Source organism: Lottia gigantea (assembly GCF_000327385.1).
Source record: "Lottia gigantea unplaced genomic scaffold LOTGIsca_3, whole genome shotgun sequence".
Taxonomy (NCBI): Eukaryota; Metazoa; Mollusca; class Gastropoda; family Lottiidae; genus Lottia; species Lottia gigantea.
Window position 1 is genome coordinate 5,961,744 of NW_008708986.1, and position 13,379 is coordinate 5,975,122.

Sequence of the window (13,379 nt, forward strand, 5' to 3'; positions counted from 1 at the left end):
TGTCTGGCATTCAAACAGAATCTAACAGAACAGACATTTCTTTGAGTTGTTTTGAAAAATTCTGAAATAAAAAACATAGAATATAATTCAATGAAAATTAATTAAGAAACAACAATTTTATGCATTGACAAGGCTCATCTCTACTGACTGGTTCTTGGTCAACCTTCTTGGCATTGATCTTTCCTGGATCATCCTTACCCATTTACAACTGGAATAATGAGGAAAGAAGATGTATTAATGGTCACCAGACTTCCACATGCCATATTAGAATCAACTTTCACAATTTGTTTAAAGGAGCATTCTGTTTTGTTTTTTTTTCGTAGGTAAAAATTTTTTCAAACTTATGAAAATTGTATACCAAAATCTAGAAAAATGGGTCCTTGTGAGCTTACTTATCTGAAAGTTTTAACTGAAAGTATTTAAAAGCTTTACGACACATAACTTTTTAAGTTTCTCATACTTTTTGGAGGTGTTACAAGGCCAAAAACCCAAAACTAGTTCTAACTACACTCCATTTTTAATTAAGCATTTTAAAACTAGTTTAGTTTGATCAAGTAGAAACATCGATCTAAATATTAATAAATATTTTTAGGTTCTATTTTGATAATGAAAATATTGCATAATGCCCCTTTAATGTTACCCAAATTTCCTAAATTATCAAATATCTTACCCTAAATTGTGGTACTGTCATCTCTATAGAATGTTGTATGGCTGTACCTGATTGGTCAGCTACTGTTATTGCCATGGTAACATAGGGTGTATTTAAATGTTTACAATCATTAGAACTCACAGCCATTCCAAGCTTCCATTTGATATCTAAAAGCTATTTAAAAACATGTTATATTTTAGGCTTTCCACCAGAGGCAATGTATTCTTGCTAAATAAAAACTAACATAATCTGAGATGAAATGAAATGAATGGAGATTCACATCCTACTCATCTGCACCTAATTAGGCTAATGAAGACGGGCAATGTCATGCAGTATGTTAGTATGAAAATTTTGTCAGGACAGTGGCATTAGCCTAATCTTTTTCTATTTCCATCTGTCAAGGGCTTGTAGCACACACAGCCTTGGTTAATTGTCCCATCTGAGGACTAGATGCTTTTCCATGTCTGACGTGAATCACTGGTATTATCTTTGCCAGGACTAGGGTTGCGTATTAGGGGGTCAGAGCCAATACCAGGCTTAATGACAATTGAATTGAATTTCAGGCCTTGTCCTATGAATTTTGATAAGGATTAATGGAAAGAAAAAGGTAGGAAGAAAAATCTATTTTAATGTATAAGCTTACCTTTCCTATATTTAGATCTTGAAAGACACAACCTGTTAATATGAGTTGCTTCCCCTAAAATACATACATAACCTCTGTGTCAATTTAGCAAATTGTACCAATAGACATGATTTACCATAGATTTCCAATGAAGCAATATGCCATAAAGATATGATACTTGCTCACTTATTTCACAAGATAAATGATGCATATCCAGATAAATGGATATAATTAAAATTGAATGGCAAAGATAAAACTTGATTGAGTCACATCATTGATTAAATCAAAGACAAATCTTCATGAACTTTTGCCTGGGATTCTAGACTTGAATTTGAAAGAAAAGTGGGCAATATAAAATGTTTTATGTAAGCCATACACTGTGACAGGACAAGGAAATCCTACCAACTTTAAGCAATGCCCACCAAAAACATATATTGATGCTCAAAGCTACAATTTCAAAAAAAAGTTTGTCAGCATTAATTTGTCAAAAGATTAAGCTTCATTGAAATTACAAAACCACTAATTTTGAAGTAACAGATAGACATAATAAAGACGAGCAAAGCTATGGAGTACACAATGAGTGAAATCTAAATTTGGCCAAGCACAAATATATACACATGTAGCATCTAAGCATAAGAAATCATAAGATCACCTCTTTTTGCCAAGCTTGTACTAAAAGATTAATTTTATCATTTGAAAGTACAGATAGTTTGTCTAATCTTGACTTCAACTCTTCACCAGTTTCTTTATTTTCACAGGCAGATCTGAAACAAAAGGCAGTAGATGGAACATGATCTGATTTTAGATAACAGAAAAGTTGGAGAAAAACCTCCTGGTATAACAATAGAGGAGACACAGCCTTTATGCTTTTAAGCACAGATCAACATTTGAATTAAGGTTTATTAACAAGTTTTGAGGCTATTTGCAAAAACTGAATCATTTTCCATGAAGCATTATATCTGGGAAATATTAAACAATGAACAGCAAAAATTCTACATTTTCCTTCATCAAATATTGTTTAATGGACCTCAATAAAATCATTCTATTCAGATTTAAATGTATATTCGGATGTTTCATTTTATGTTCTTTTTTTCTTTGGCTGACTCAACTTGCCAACCATGATCTTACAAGATTGTTATGCATCACAATTTCAAAAAAATGTCACCTACCTGACTATAGCTGATACAGATTTGATTACATTGTCAATAATATCTTTACTTTTAGATGATTCTATATCTTGAATATTCTACAAAAAATAGCACATATTAGTTGACAGTGTAATGACTAAATATACTAACTATTGTTTGAGTTAAATTTTTTTTTAATTTTTTCCATTCTTTTTTTTATGATAATTGCATTGGCAGTCTCAAAATAGTACTTTTTGTGTTGTCATTGATAAAAACATAAATATAAACACACATTGAATGTGTCTTCAAAAGTTGTTTTTACAGAGGACAATTTTCAGCCAAAATTAAAGAACTTTTTGGTTGAAATTTCTGAGAGAGAAAAATACTAAGAGTACTATTTTTAGGCTGATATTCCAGTTCTCTTAAAAAATATACAAGTTAAAACAATTCTTTGCTATACTCAGATAATAGATTCATGGTTTCCGATTATATCACAAAATTTATCAAGATTACATAAAGAAAATAAAAATTGACAAATGCACTATGAATACTTTGAGAATATTTTCTTACCTCATAATATTTTTTGGTACGTAATGATGATATCTTTAACTGTTGAAATTCTATAATATCATAACACTACAAAAATATACATAACATTGAATGGTCAATAAATTCTACGAAAGAAATCAACATTAACACTTTTACAACCTTTGATGATGTACTTGAATTTGCATTGACACATATTTGTTTTACACGAAATATGGTTTCGAAAGAGTTCTTCTTGCCTTTATAAATATGTGTTTCAGGGAAGCTTACAGCTTATATTTTCAAATTTACCTGAACACTAACTTTGGACAGAAAATTTATGGTTGGAAGGATCAACAGTGGTGACGGCAATAGATTACATGTCCACATTAGAATGTGAGTGCATAAAAATGTTTCAAAAGTGAGATTGACCGTGAAGATTAAAGGGAAACAGTCTGCAATTTCGGGGATTGATTTGGGTCTTGAATGTGCTGTAATAGTCTTAAGAAGCACGAAAATTGCATTATCCCTTCAAATATACCTCAAACTAGAAATTTCACTGTCTATTTCTATATATGTGTTTTCTATATATGGCATAGTCTCACTAAAATTCGAGTCGAATTTTTAACTTTCAAGCATAATTATGGATACACATGGATTTGAAGGCTCAAATTTCGATGAGCTGTGAACATTATTATTGAGGTATGATTGGTCGAATGGATACTGAAGGTACTCCTTTAATGATGCAATTTTTGAGCAAAACTTCTAGAATTAACTTACTGTAGGCCCTACTTACAATCATTAGAAAAAGTTCATCTGATATCTGATTACATCTGGACAATGATTCTCTAAACCCTGAAATATAATGACAATAATTTGGTGGAGTTGTAATATAGGTTGGGCTATTAGGTTCAAAAGATGAATGTAATTTCAAAGTCATGAAATTCCAAAAGGTCAAAATTTAACAAAATTTGGTGTAAGTTGAGAGATAAACATTAAAACCATAAGCACACAAATATGAAAATTTGTCCCATGTTTTGCATGTCATGAATGTAATTCTGTCTGCTTAATAATATCACAATAGCTAAGGAATAGGACCAGAAGGCTAAACCTTGATAAAATAAATCTGTATACGTACAATGTACAAATTGTATATAAATACTTAGTAGGTCTAGCCGTGAGGCTAATCATTTTACAGAGTGAACATCATCATTGAATTCATTGTCTTAAAGTAATGCATCGAAAGTAAAATTTCATGACAGCTTTCTTTGGAAAAATCAAGTCAAAACTCGAATGAGGAAAACTTCAGGTAAACAACCTATAAAAATATAGTGTGGCAAATATATTATTACCTTCTTGAAAGTGGTTGGATTTATCCGCCATTTTAACCAAAATTGATCACGTGACAAACTAAGATGTACAAATCACGTGATATGAAAGTTCCAGACCACAACCAAGTGACACTGTGTAACAACCAGATCCAGTGTCGTCGTCATCGTCGCCTTCATTTATACGAATGGAAAATAACGAATCTTGTAAACAGAGATTTAAAAGGTCAAATCTCTTTGAAAAATGTCGGAGTCTCAGTATAAGGCTTTGATGTCTGAAAAAATCGCGATTTGCTGTCTGTAAACAGTGGTAAGGCCTATCTGTGCATTCAAAGTGCTATGCTCTTGACCAAAATAGTAAGCAATTTAGTAACCCCTTGTCAGTGGCGCAAACCTCCCACGGAGTATTTGAGGGGACTCTCTCCCAAGTAAGCTTTTCAAAAACTGGAATTGATTAGACGCACCTTGACAAATATTTTTGAGCCAAAATGAATAAAATTCATGTGTCTAATTTTCTTAGAAGTTGCTGTTCAAATGGGGGCAATTGCAAAAGAATCTTGTCTTTTGGACACAATAAAGTGAAATCGGCGTGGTCTATAATCATTTTCATTTTAAAAATTTTGCCCAAATTTTAGCATATTTCCGGACAAACTGTGTATTTTGGGTTCCAACTGATTAGTTAATAAGGTCAAATTCGACATGTAATACGAAATTTTACCGAAGTGAACCGCTTGAAGAAATATTAATTAATAAGATTTTAGTTTGTATACTTCGGTCAATATTCAAAGCAGTTGCAGTGCCAGGGGGTATACATGGGGAAGACTGGCTTATTGGGGGATGTTGAATTCAAAATGCGGCAACTCTGTCGAAGTGCTTTTTTTTTTTAGAAAATTAGAACTGATTATGGCACGTAGGTTGAGACAAATAAAGAATACAATCATCGATATTTTAAAATTGAAAGAAATGAATTCGGGTGAAATGAGTGTATACTGAAAGTTAAAATAAAGCTGTACAAATCGAACTGTTATTTAAACCTTTTGCCCAAAACAATTCATGGCATAATTTGTTTTCTTTACAAAATTTCATAATCTCTGAAGATTTGATAGATGTATTTCACCATAAAATTGCTCAGCCCGGTCGACTTTACGAATTCTCGCTCCCTTCTTCTATGTGTCACACTAGGATCCAAGAAAGAAAGATAGAAACAACTAAATTTTACAAAGATAACAACGATTGACTTTAGATTCCACAATTATTCCGTCAATTTCTAACGGCATATTCGCAACCACACACCAGATTTTCTGTCATTTAACTAGTTTTAAAAATAATTTTTCAAAAGCATGCAAGCTCTTAGAATGTCTTTGGGTACATATACATGTATAAGGTTTGATACTTTTACACTTCAAATGAAAGACTTCCTCCAGAACATTGCACGTGACAATGATCGACCCCCATTTCGGACTGAATATTCTCCGCTGTGAAGTCATATATTTCCGCACCGTATCACGAATACGGGTTTTGACGTGGTCTTATAGTATGACGAATGGGGGTGTGGTTTGGATACGATGATATTTCCGTAGTTATCAATCATGGGCAACTACATCAAGCAGCCCCCCCCCCCCCCCCCTCGCAGCCCCGAAAGCAAGTTTTTCGGGCAAAAATCTCATAACTAGGTTAGAAATTCGGGCAATATCCGACGTAAACCTGGCTACGCCACTGGCATCAAGCCACACTAATTGAGTCTGTTTTCTTTAAATCTTCTGACTTGGAAGAATCAGGTGTATATCTGTTATTGGTGCTTATATCGACATTAGGGTGCACTTTCTTACTGAAACATAGTCTTGTGAAGAATTTAGAACGAATTATGAGTCTGACTACCCAACAAAGGTTTGTGTTCACCATACTATTGACTAAAGCAAAACGTTTGGCTATCAAATCCGCACGAAATGATTGATCCAAATCAAGTTGATGAACGGCGTATCGTACCTGAAAATGATCAAAATATTAGACGATATTGAAGATGCAGTATGAAAACACTTCATTCTTGAAAAAAAGGATCATACTTGAAAAAGTTTTCTAAAAAATATGCTTTTTACATCTATGTTTCTTTTTAAATAGGGGTAATTAAAACGGATTGTACTAATTTTTAACTTAGCAGTTTGAACTTGTTTTGGTGTGGGTCTTAAATAAGGGAACCCATCTTTAAAGCTCTTTAAAGGTACACAAATTTCTAGATTTCGGTTTTCATTATTCCGAGCATCCAACCTACTTTAAAAAAAAAATAAGACAACTCCTTATAGTAATAATGAAAGGGAATTGATATGGACGTTTTCACTTCAATAGTCTGCTCTTCATTGAGCTAAGGTAGATAATGTACTTTGTGAGGTGAGGGAAACTTTGATTCGATGGCTTCATATATTTGACCATTTGTGCAAGTACATTGCTAAAAGAGAACACACGACAAATAAACGCTACACAAGGCTTTCCATGAATATTCAAAAACATTTCAATCAGATTGTGCAACATATCGCCTTTCAGCAACATTATAAATTATTACAAACCAATATCAATAGCTTGTTCACATGAATTGATTTAGCATACAGCAATTCGTCTAATACACATCAATAAGTATCATATAGAATTAATCTGTATCCAGTAATTTTGCTATCGATGTATCGACCAACACGATCTAAAACGTTTGGTGTGATGTTGCATCATACGCTTCGTTGAATTCTGATGGACAATCATCAAATAAATCGCACCATGTTGTAGCGGATGCTCTATTATTGATGTCTTAATTAGTACTTACCAAAATAGGGGAGATACCAATTACAAACATAACAGATTTGACAACTAAAATTATCATAAATTCAACTTGTACATTTAGTTTATTGTTCGAATCTGTCATTTTCTTCATTTTCTTGACTTCAAATATAACTAAGCCATTTAAAATAACAGTGGCTGCAACACATATCATTCCTGAAATAATATGTTTAAAATGGATTTATTTTAATCCATTAACTGAATAGAAATAAATTGGTTTATTTATTACAGATCTAAAGGTTGTTTTACTCTGATGAACAAGACTGTACCCGAGTTCCTTTTCCAAACGATTAAGGATTACGCTCTTTATGAGATGAAGAAAACGGTGGTGGGATCGCTAGTGAGTCAGGAGATGCCAGAAATGTTAGGGCCAACCTTCAGGAGCAAAAGATATAACTTAAGCAATATAGACAATTGAACAAAACTCAAAAGAATTTTATTATTCGAGTCTACTTTCCCATTTAAATTCATTCACAGCATGTGTAGTCTAGATTAATAGTAAATCAATTTACTATAAATATAATTTTAATGGCTTCAACGGCTTTAAAACGGAAACGTTTAACATTAAGTGCAATGCTTTAAGTTCGATATTGATATTTTTAAGGGCTATAAATTGGACAACTATCCAGATATCAAACATTAATCCGAACATGAAAGCATTAAGTACAATTTCTATATTTTGCCATTTAAAAGAAGAGGTCAATAAAATAAATAATTTTTTTCTCGGTTATACCAGTACCAATACGTCTGGGCTACGGGTGTCTTTGTGAATCGCTTATAAGCACCCTAGAAAGCGCAACATGACAGATTTTGTCGAAACTTGGTCAAATTGATTATCATTGTCACTTAGGGATGAACCCTATAGAAAATATTCAATATGAAATATTGCCTTTGTTATTTCGATACAGGTAAAATCTTTAACCCATTAACACCCTAGAGAGTACAATTAGTAAACGATTTTGAAAAATCTTGTTGAAATTGATCATTATCAAATTCTTGAATCCTATCGCCAATCCACGAATCAAAAATATTTTATATGAGTTATTTGTTTTAATTTTCGAAATGGATGAAGAAGCTGGTACAATGCTTGTTAGACTTAAATAAAACTTGTTTTATTGTTGATAATTTATATTCAAGAATAATTCACACAAAGCTGTTAGAGAATGTTACCATTCCTGGCAGGCTATCTTGTTGTATATATAATGAAATACAATGTCTTTTCACAATCTGTATCATTTCTAAATTACTAGACAATGAAATTATCCTTCTGTGAATACAATATGAATATACCCGTAACTGGATATATTTCACAATCGGCTTAAGGTATTATTTAATTGCCTACATAATTAATATTTTTTGATAATAGATAATGCCATTATGGAATATATAATATGTTGCTTAATGCTAAATACAGATTTCATAACAGATCCTGATAAGTGAATATATTGTTTTCGTTGCCAATATTTCTGCTAAACACTTTTCTAAGTTATAAGACCATACACGTTCTTGTTTGATAATAATCTGAGAATTCCTCACAATAAGTAATCATGGACGGCAAAAAATCACTAAAAGAAACATCAAATTTGATTTTGATCAGATTGATACTAACAGAGATATATATACATACAAACAAAATTAAAGTTCTACCTTGAGAGATAGATATACATACAAACTAAATAAAAGTTCTACCTTGAGAGATAGATATACATACAAACTAAATAAAAGTTCTACCTTGAGAGATATATATACATACAAACTAAATAAAAGTTCTACCTTGAGAGATAGATATACATACAAACTAAATAAAAGTTCTACCTTGAGAGATAGATATACATACAAACTAAATAAAAGTTCTACCTTGAGAGATATATATACATACAAACTAAATAAAAGTTCTACCTTGAGAGATAGATATACATACAAACTAAATAAAAGTTCTACCTTGAGAGATAGATATACATACAAACTAAATAAAAGTTCTACCTTGAGAGATAGATATACATACAAACTAAATAAAAGTTCTACCTTGAGAGATAGATATACATACAAACTAAATAAAAGTTCTACCTTGAGAGATAGATATACATACAAACTAAATAAAAGTTCTACCTTGAGAGATAGATATACATACAAACTAAATAAAAGTTCTACCTTGAGAGATAGATATACATACAAACTAAATAAAAGTTCTACCTTGAGAGATAGATATACATACAAACTAAATAAAAGTTCTACCTTGAGAGATAGATATACATACAAACTAAATAAAAGTTCTACCTTGAGAGATAGATATACATACAAACTAAATAAAAGTTCTACCTTGAGAGATAGATATACATACAAACTAAATAAAAGTTCTACCTTGAGAGATAGATATACATACAAACTAAATAAAATCTACCTTGAGCAAATATAAACCAGACAAATGCCGAACCAGAGGTTGTTTTATCTCCCCATTTAAAATCACACCAAACTCTCCTTTGAAATGAATTGATACCAATTAACGGGAATGCTAATATAATGCACTGAAATTAAATATGTATTTCTGAAACCATTGCTCAGATTGGAATATAATTGTATAACCATAACGTTTTCTGTTTAAGATTCGATCCAAGGACACAATTCGGGGGGCAAATGCTCTTTGTTTTCCCACTCTAGAGAGAAACTTCCGCTTCCTCTAATTCTCCCCCGTTTCAGTGGTTTCAGGCATCGAAATTCTTGGAAACCGCCTCTTTAGCTAATTAAACTAAATGAAACTCTCCAAACTGATAGTGAAAAATATAACTACTAACCGTATAAATTATAACGCCAATGATTATAACTAGAGCTTTCTGAACACTCCACAATCTCTCGTACAGAAATGGTTTGGCAATGGAACAATATCTCTCCACTGCTAGAGCAGTTAATAAAATCATTGATGCCTGCTGAGTTTGATTAGCAAAGAATGCCAATGCATTGCAATAATTCATCCCATATTCACAGGGTCCGAACCAAAATATTAGCAACTGTAACAGCAAGCCGGTAACTGAAATTAACATAGTGGAGCTTTAAATGATATATCAATTTTCCTTTGAAAATTGATTATACAAAATTAAATATAACTGAACGTCCTGCATTACTTTAAATTATCAGATAAAGCTAACGGAACAAGAGGTAAAGAGGCCAGCGGCATTAGCTTAATGCTCAGTGAGATTTTGGTCGTTTTTGTCTCCATATATCAGTATCCGTGGCAGGCCGTTGGGGCGATGAAGCGGCTCCTCCAAGTTGAACTAATGTTAGGGCCGCAGTCTACCAAGGATGCATATTCGTGTACGGTACGTTCTGATGGGATCCCTCACGTTGTTAACGTCTTTCAAAGCCCCCTACGAACCAAGGAGTTTTACCCACGGTATAAAGAAAGCAATGGAAATCATACTATTACGTGTATACGTTTACACTATATTCTCGGCAGCCAAGGAAATCACGCTTCAAGCCGTGACAAAACGGAACACAATGTGACATTGCTGGAAAGGAACTTCAGATGCCGGGGAATATATACGATACACGTCCAACTACGGACCACACCAATGTTTTGTTACGAAATATTACGTATTATAGTGTTTATCCAGTTTTATCACGGTCTATTACAGTTCTCATCCGCACCGTGACCGCCGTTGCTGCCGTTCAAAATATTTCGATAGTTTAAAATTCTGGCCAGAATCCACACGGTAATTACGGTTTGACACTGAATTATGAGTCCTTTGAGAACAACGCTGTTCGACTTTAACTTTCACCATTGACTAAAAGGTAGCATAACTTCATAGCGGTTCCGAGCTTTCCTAAAAGTAGTATATTCCTGAAAGAACTTTCGGGCCTGTGCTTTGACTTTGACGATAAGCCTGTGATTAAAATGTAAATTGTTGAAACTTGATTCCGTGTTGCGTATATAACTGATAGTAGGGCTTAATGTTAATATTGACGTCCTCTATATTTGAACAAATATAACCTTTTATACTTACATGTTAGAATAATATCGTTGAATCCCAAACCTATAATGATGACCTTTGAAACAGCGGCGTCTTTATTCTTTTTCAAACTTAGAGACATCCAAATGACGATGCCAAGACTAGTTACTAATAGCCACATAAACATAAATGTCCCACCCCACGCTAAGGACTCGTCAGGTTCAAAATTATCCACAGAACAATTTAGCACTGACATCACGGGCTTTGCTCAATATGATAAACTAATTCTTCATGAGGTTTCACATCTGCCTTTCTTTTATAGATGTTGAACATACATAAGCCTTTTCTCGTTTTTAGATATATCCAATATGTATAGTATATCGATCGAAGGTTTCTTAGCGTCTCTATGTGTATGGGAAACACTTCTAGTTGCGTTGCGTTCAAATTCTTCAAATACAATCTTACAATATTATTTACCAGTCAGAGAGTTTATAACTATTTTTGCAAATTCTTATGAATGGAAAAATCACAGAAAACTACTTGTTGTTTTATCTAATGGGATGAAAAAAAATAAATATATGAATGTAATAAGATCAATATCACGATTATATTTTGAAGAACCGTAATGGAATGATAGTCGCAACGACCCCTTGTCAGTTAATTGATTGAATTGTGGTTCCTTTTATCCAAATAGCTTCGTATGACGCAGTGAAATTTAACCAATGAAAATATTATTTGCGTAAGAAAAGGGTTGGACAATATTTATAGTGCGTGTGTTCATAAATACAAAACAAAGCTTTATTACGTTAGGCCGTAATACGAGGTTAACATCTTAAAGTTAAACACGGTAGTGAGCAATGTGAAAAATAAGGATGTCAAAACATTCATTGTGTTTCTTAATGGAATATTGTTTATTTATCATTACCCCTATCAAGTATTTAAAGTACATGTAGACCTAAATTATATTGGGAAATAATGATATACAATTTTTTAAAATACGTTAGCTTAATAAACCAACGAATCCAAGACAAAAGAGTATATTGATACGAAAATAACTGTCAGACTTATTACTGTTTTTTGCTAATGTGGTTTTAAAATCGATTAAATTTATTAAAACCACCGTTTATTAGGACAGACGCCCCTTGATGAAATAGTAATATTTTAACATAAAGAGACCAGATTGAAAAATATGCCTACCACAAAAAAACATGGATTGGTTATGGGTTTGGCGTTTTGAGCCACAGAACTAGTGTAGACATGCGGTAATATTGAGAAATGTAAGCTATACTCAAATAAATAGTGATTCTAAGCAATAATACCGTGGATCTTTAATCTTGTCAGATACAATCAAAACCCAATATGAATTTATATCTCAAGGAAAATGACATTTTGAAAGAATAGTAGAATACAATTACAATTTCAAATTTCAACATTACAAAAAGGGAATGAACTGTCTGTTATCCCCTTGGAAATTATTCGAGTCCTAGACATTTATGCTTTAAATGTCTCCAGTTCATAAAAGTACAGTTTAAAATAAGCTAGATATGTAAATCCAATAGATTATGGCTTAAAATCAATTTTGACATAACTTTTAGTAATCATAAAGATAAATATGTGATTTGCCGTATCAACAACTAATTTAAATTGTCATGGAAACGTATCTATTTCCATCAGCTTAAACAGTAAAGATTATACATGGAGCAAGTAATGGTCAATGGTTTATGTACTGCGCACACTAAGCCTTGAAGCTTCAATTTACAACAAATTTGCATTGAATTTTTTACACCTCCAATCCTTCAAAGATAGTTTTACAAGGTAAATAAGTAACCTAAACACTTTATGGATTTCATTTCAAGGGAGATAACTTTTACCAGATTTTCGTTAATTTACGCCATTAAATTACACGATAATCTTTTGTTTACTTAATTTTGTTTTTCAGAGACGGAACAAGTGATATCTATACTAAGTTTAAATTTTTAATCAGAAGTTTAAGTTTTTTTTTTGGCATGTTATCTGATATTTGTCGTGTAATATAAAGAGTTTATTACAATCGTAATACATCAGATACCCTATACAGAATGATTTCATGGAAATTTTTGAAACTATGTAAAATATTATTTTTATGTTTGCATTATCCGGATGTATCGACTTTCTTGGCGAATAATGCGACAAAATGTAAAATGGGGCTAATATGTTATGAAAAATTTATATATGATACACTCTTGTATTCCTAATCATAATATCGATTTTGATGAAATTCTCTTTAATCATGTCTCAGTTGTAAGCAAAGTATTTATTCTGAGATTTATTATTGACTCCGACCTTCAAACAAAACAAGATATTTCTGATGTGTTTTGTTAG

At 32.2% G+C, this 13,379-nt stretch overlaps 2 protein-coding genes across 2 annotated transcripts; both read right to left on the reverse strand.

The window, feature by feature from the left end:
- Positions 1 to 10: 10 nt before the first annotated feature.
- LOTGIDRAFT_153516 (hypothetical protein) lies at positions 11 to 4,306 on the reverse strand (the record flags this gene model as incomplete). The annotated part of the gene is made up of 8 exons (XM_009057396.1): positions 11 to 61; positions 671 to 823; positions 1,293 to 1,346; positions 1,924 to 2,035; positions 2,441 to 2,517; positions 2,969 to 3,034; positions 3,720 to 3,778; positions 4,276 to 4,306. 8 exons carry the CDS (start codon positions 4,304 to 4,306, stop codon positions 11 to 13), a joined length of 603 nt encoding a protein of 200 aa, XP_009055644.1.
- Positions 4,307 to 8,709: 4,403 nt separating this feature from the next.
- On the reverse strand, positions 8,710 to 9,417 carry LOTGIDRAFT_104493 (hypothetical protein; the record flags this gene model as incomplete). Its single annotated transcript, XM_009057397.1, has 1 exon — positions 8,710 to 9,417. A coding segment is annotated over one exon (708 nt), but the record flags the coding sequence as incomplete, so codon positions are not given.
- Positions 9,418 to 13,379: the final 3,962 nt, after the last annotated feature.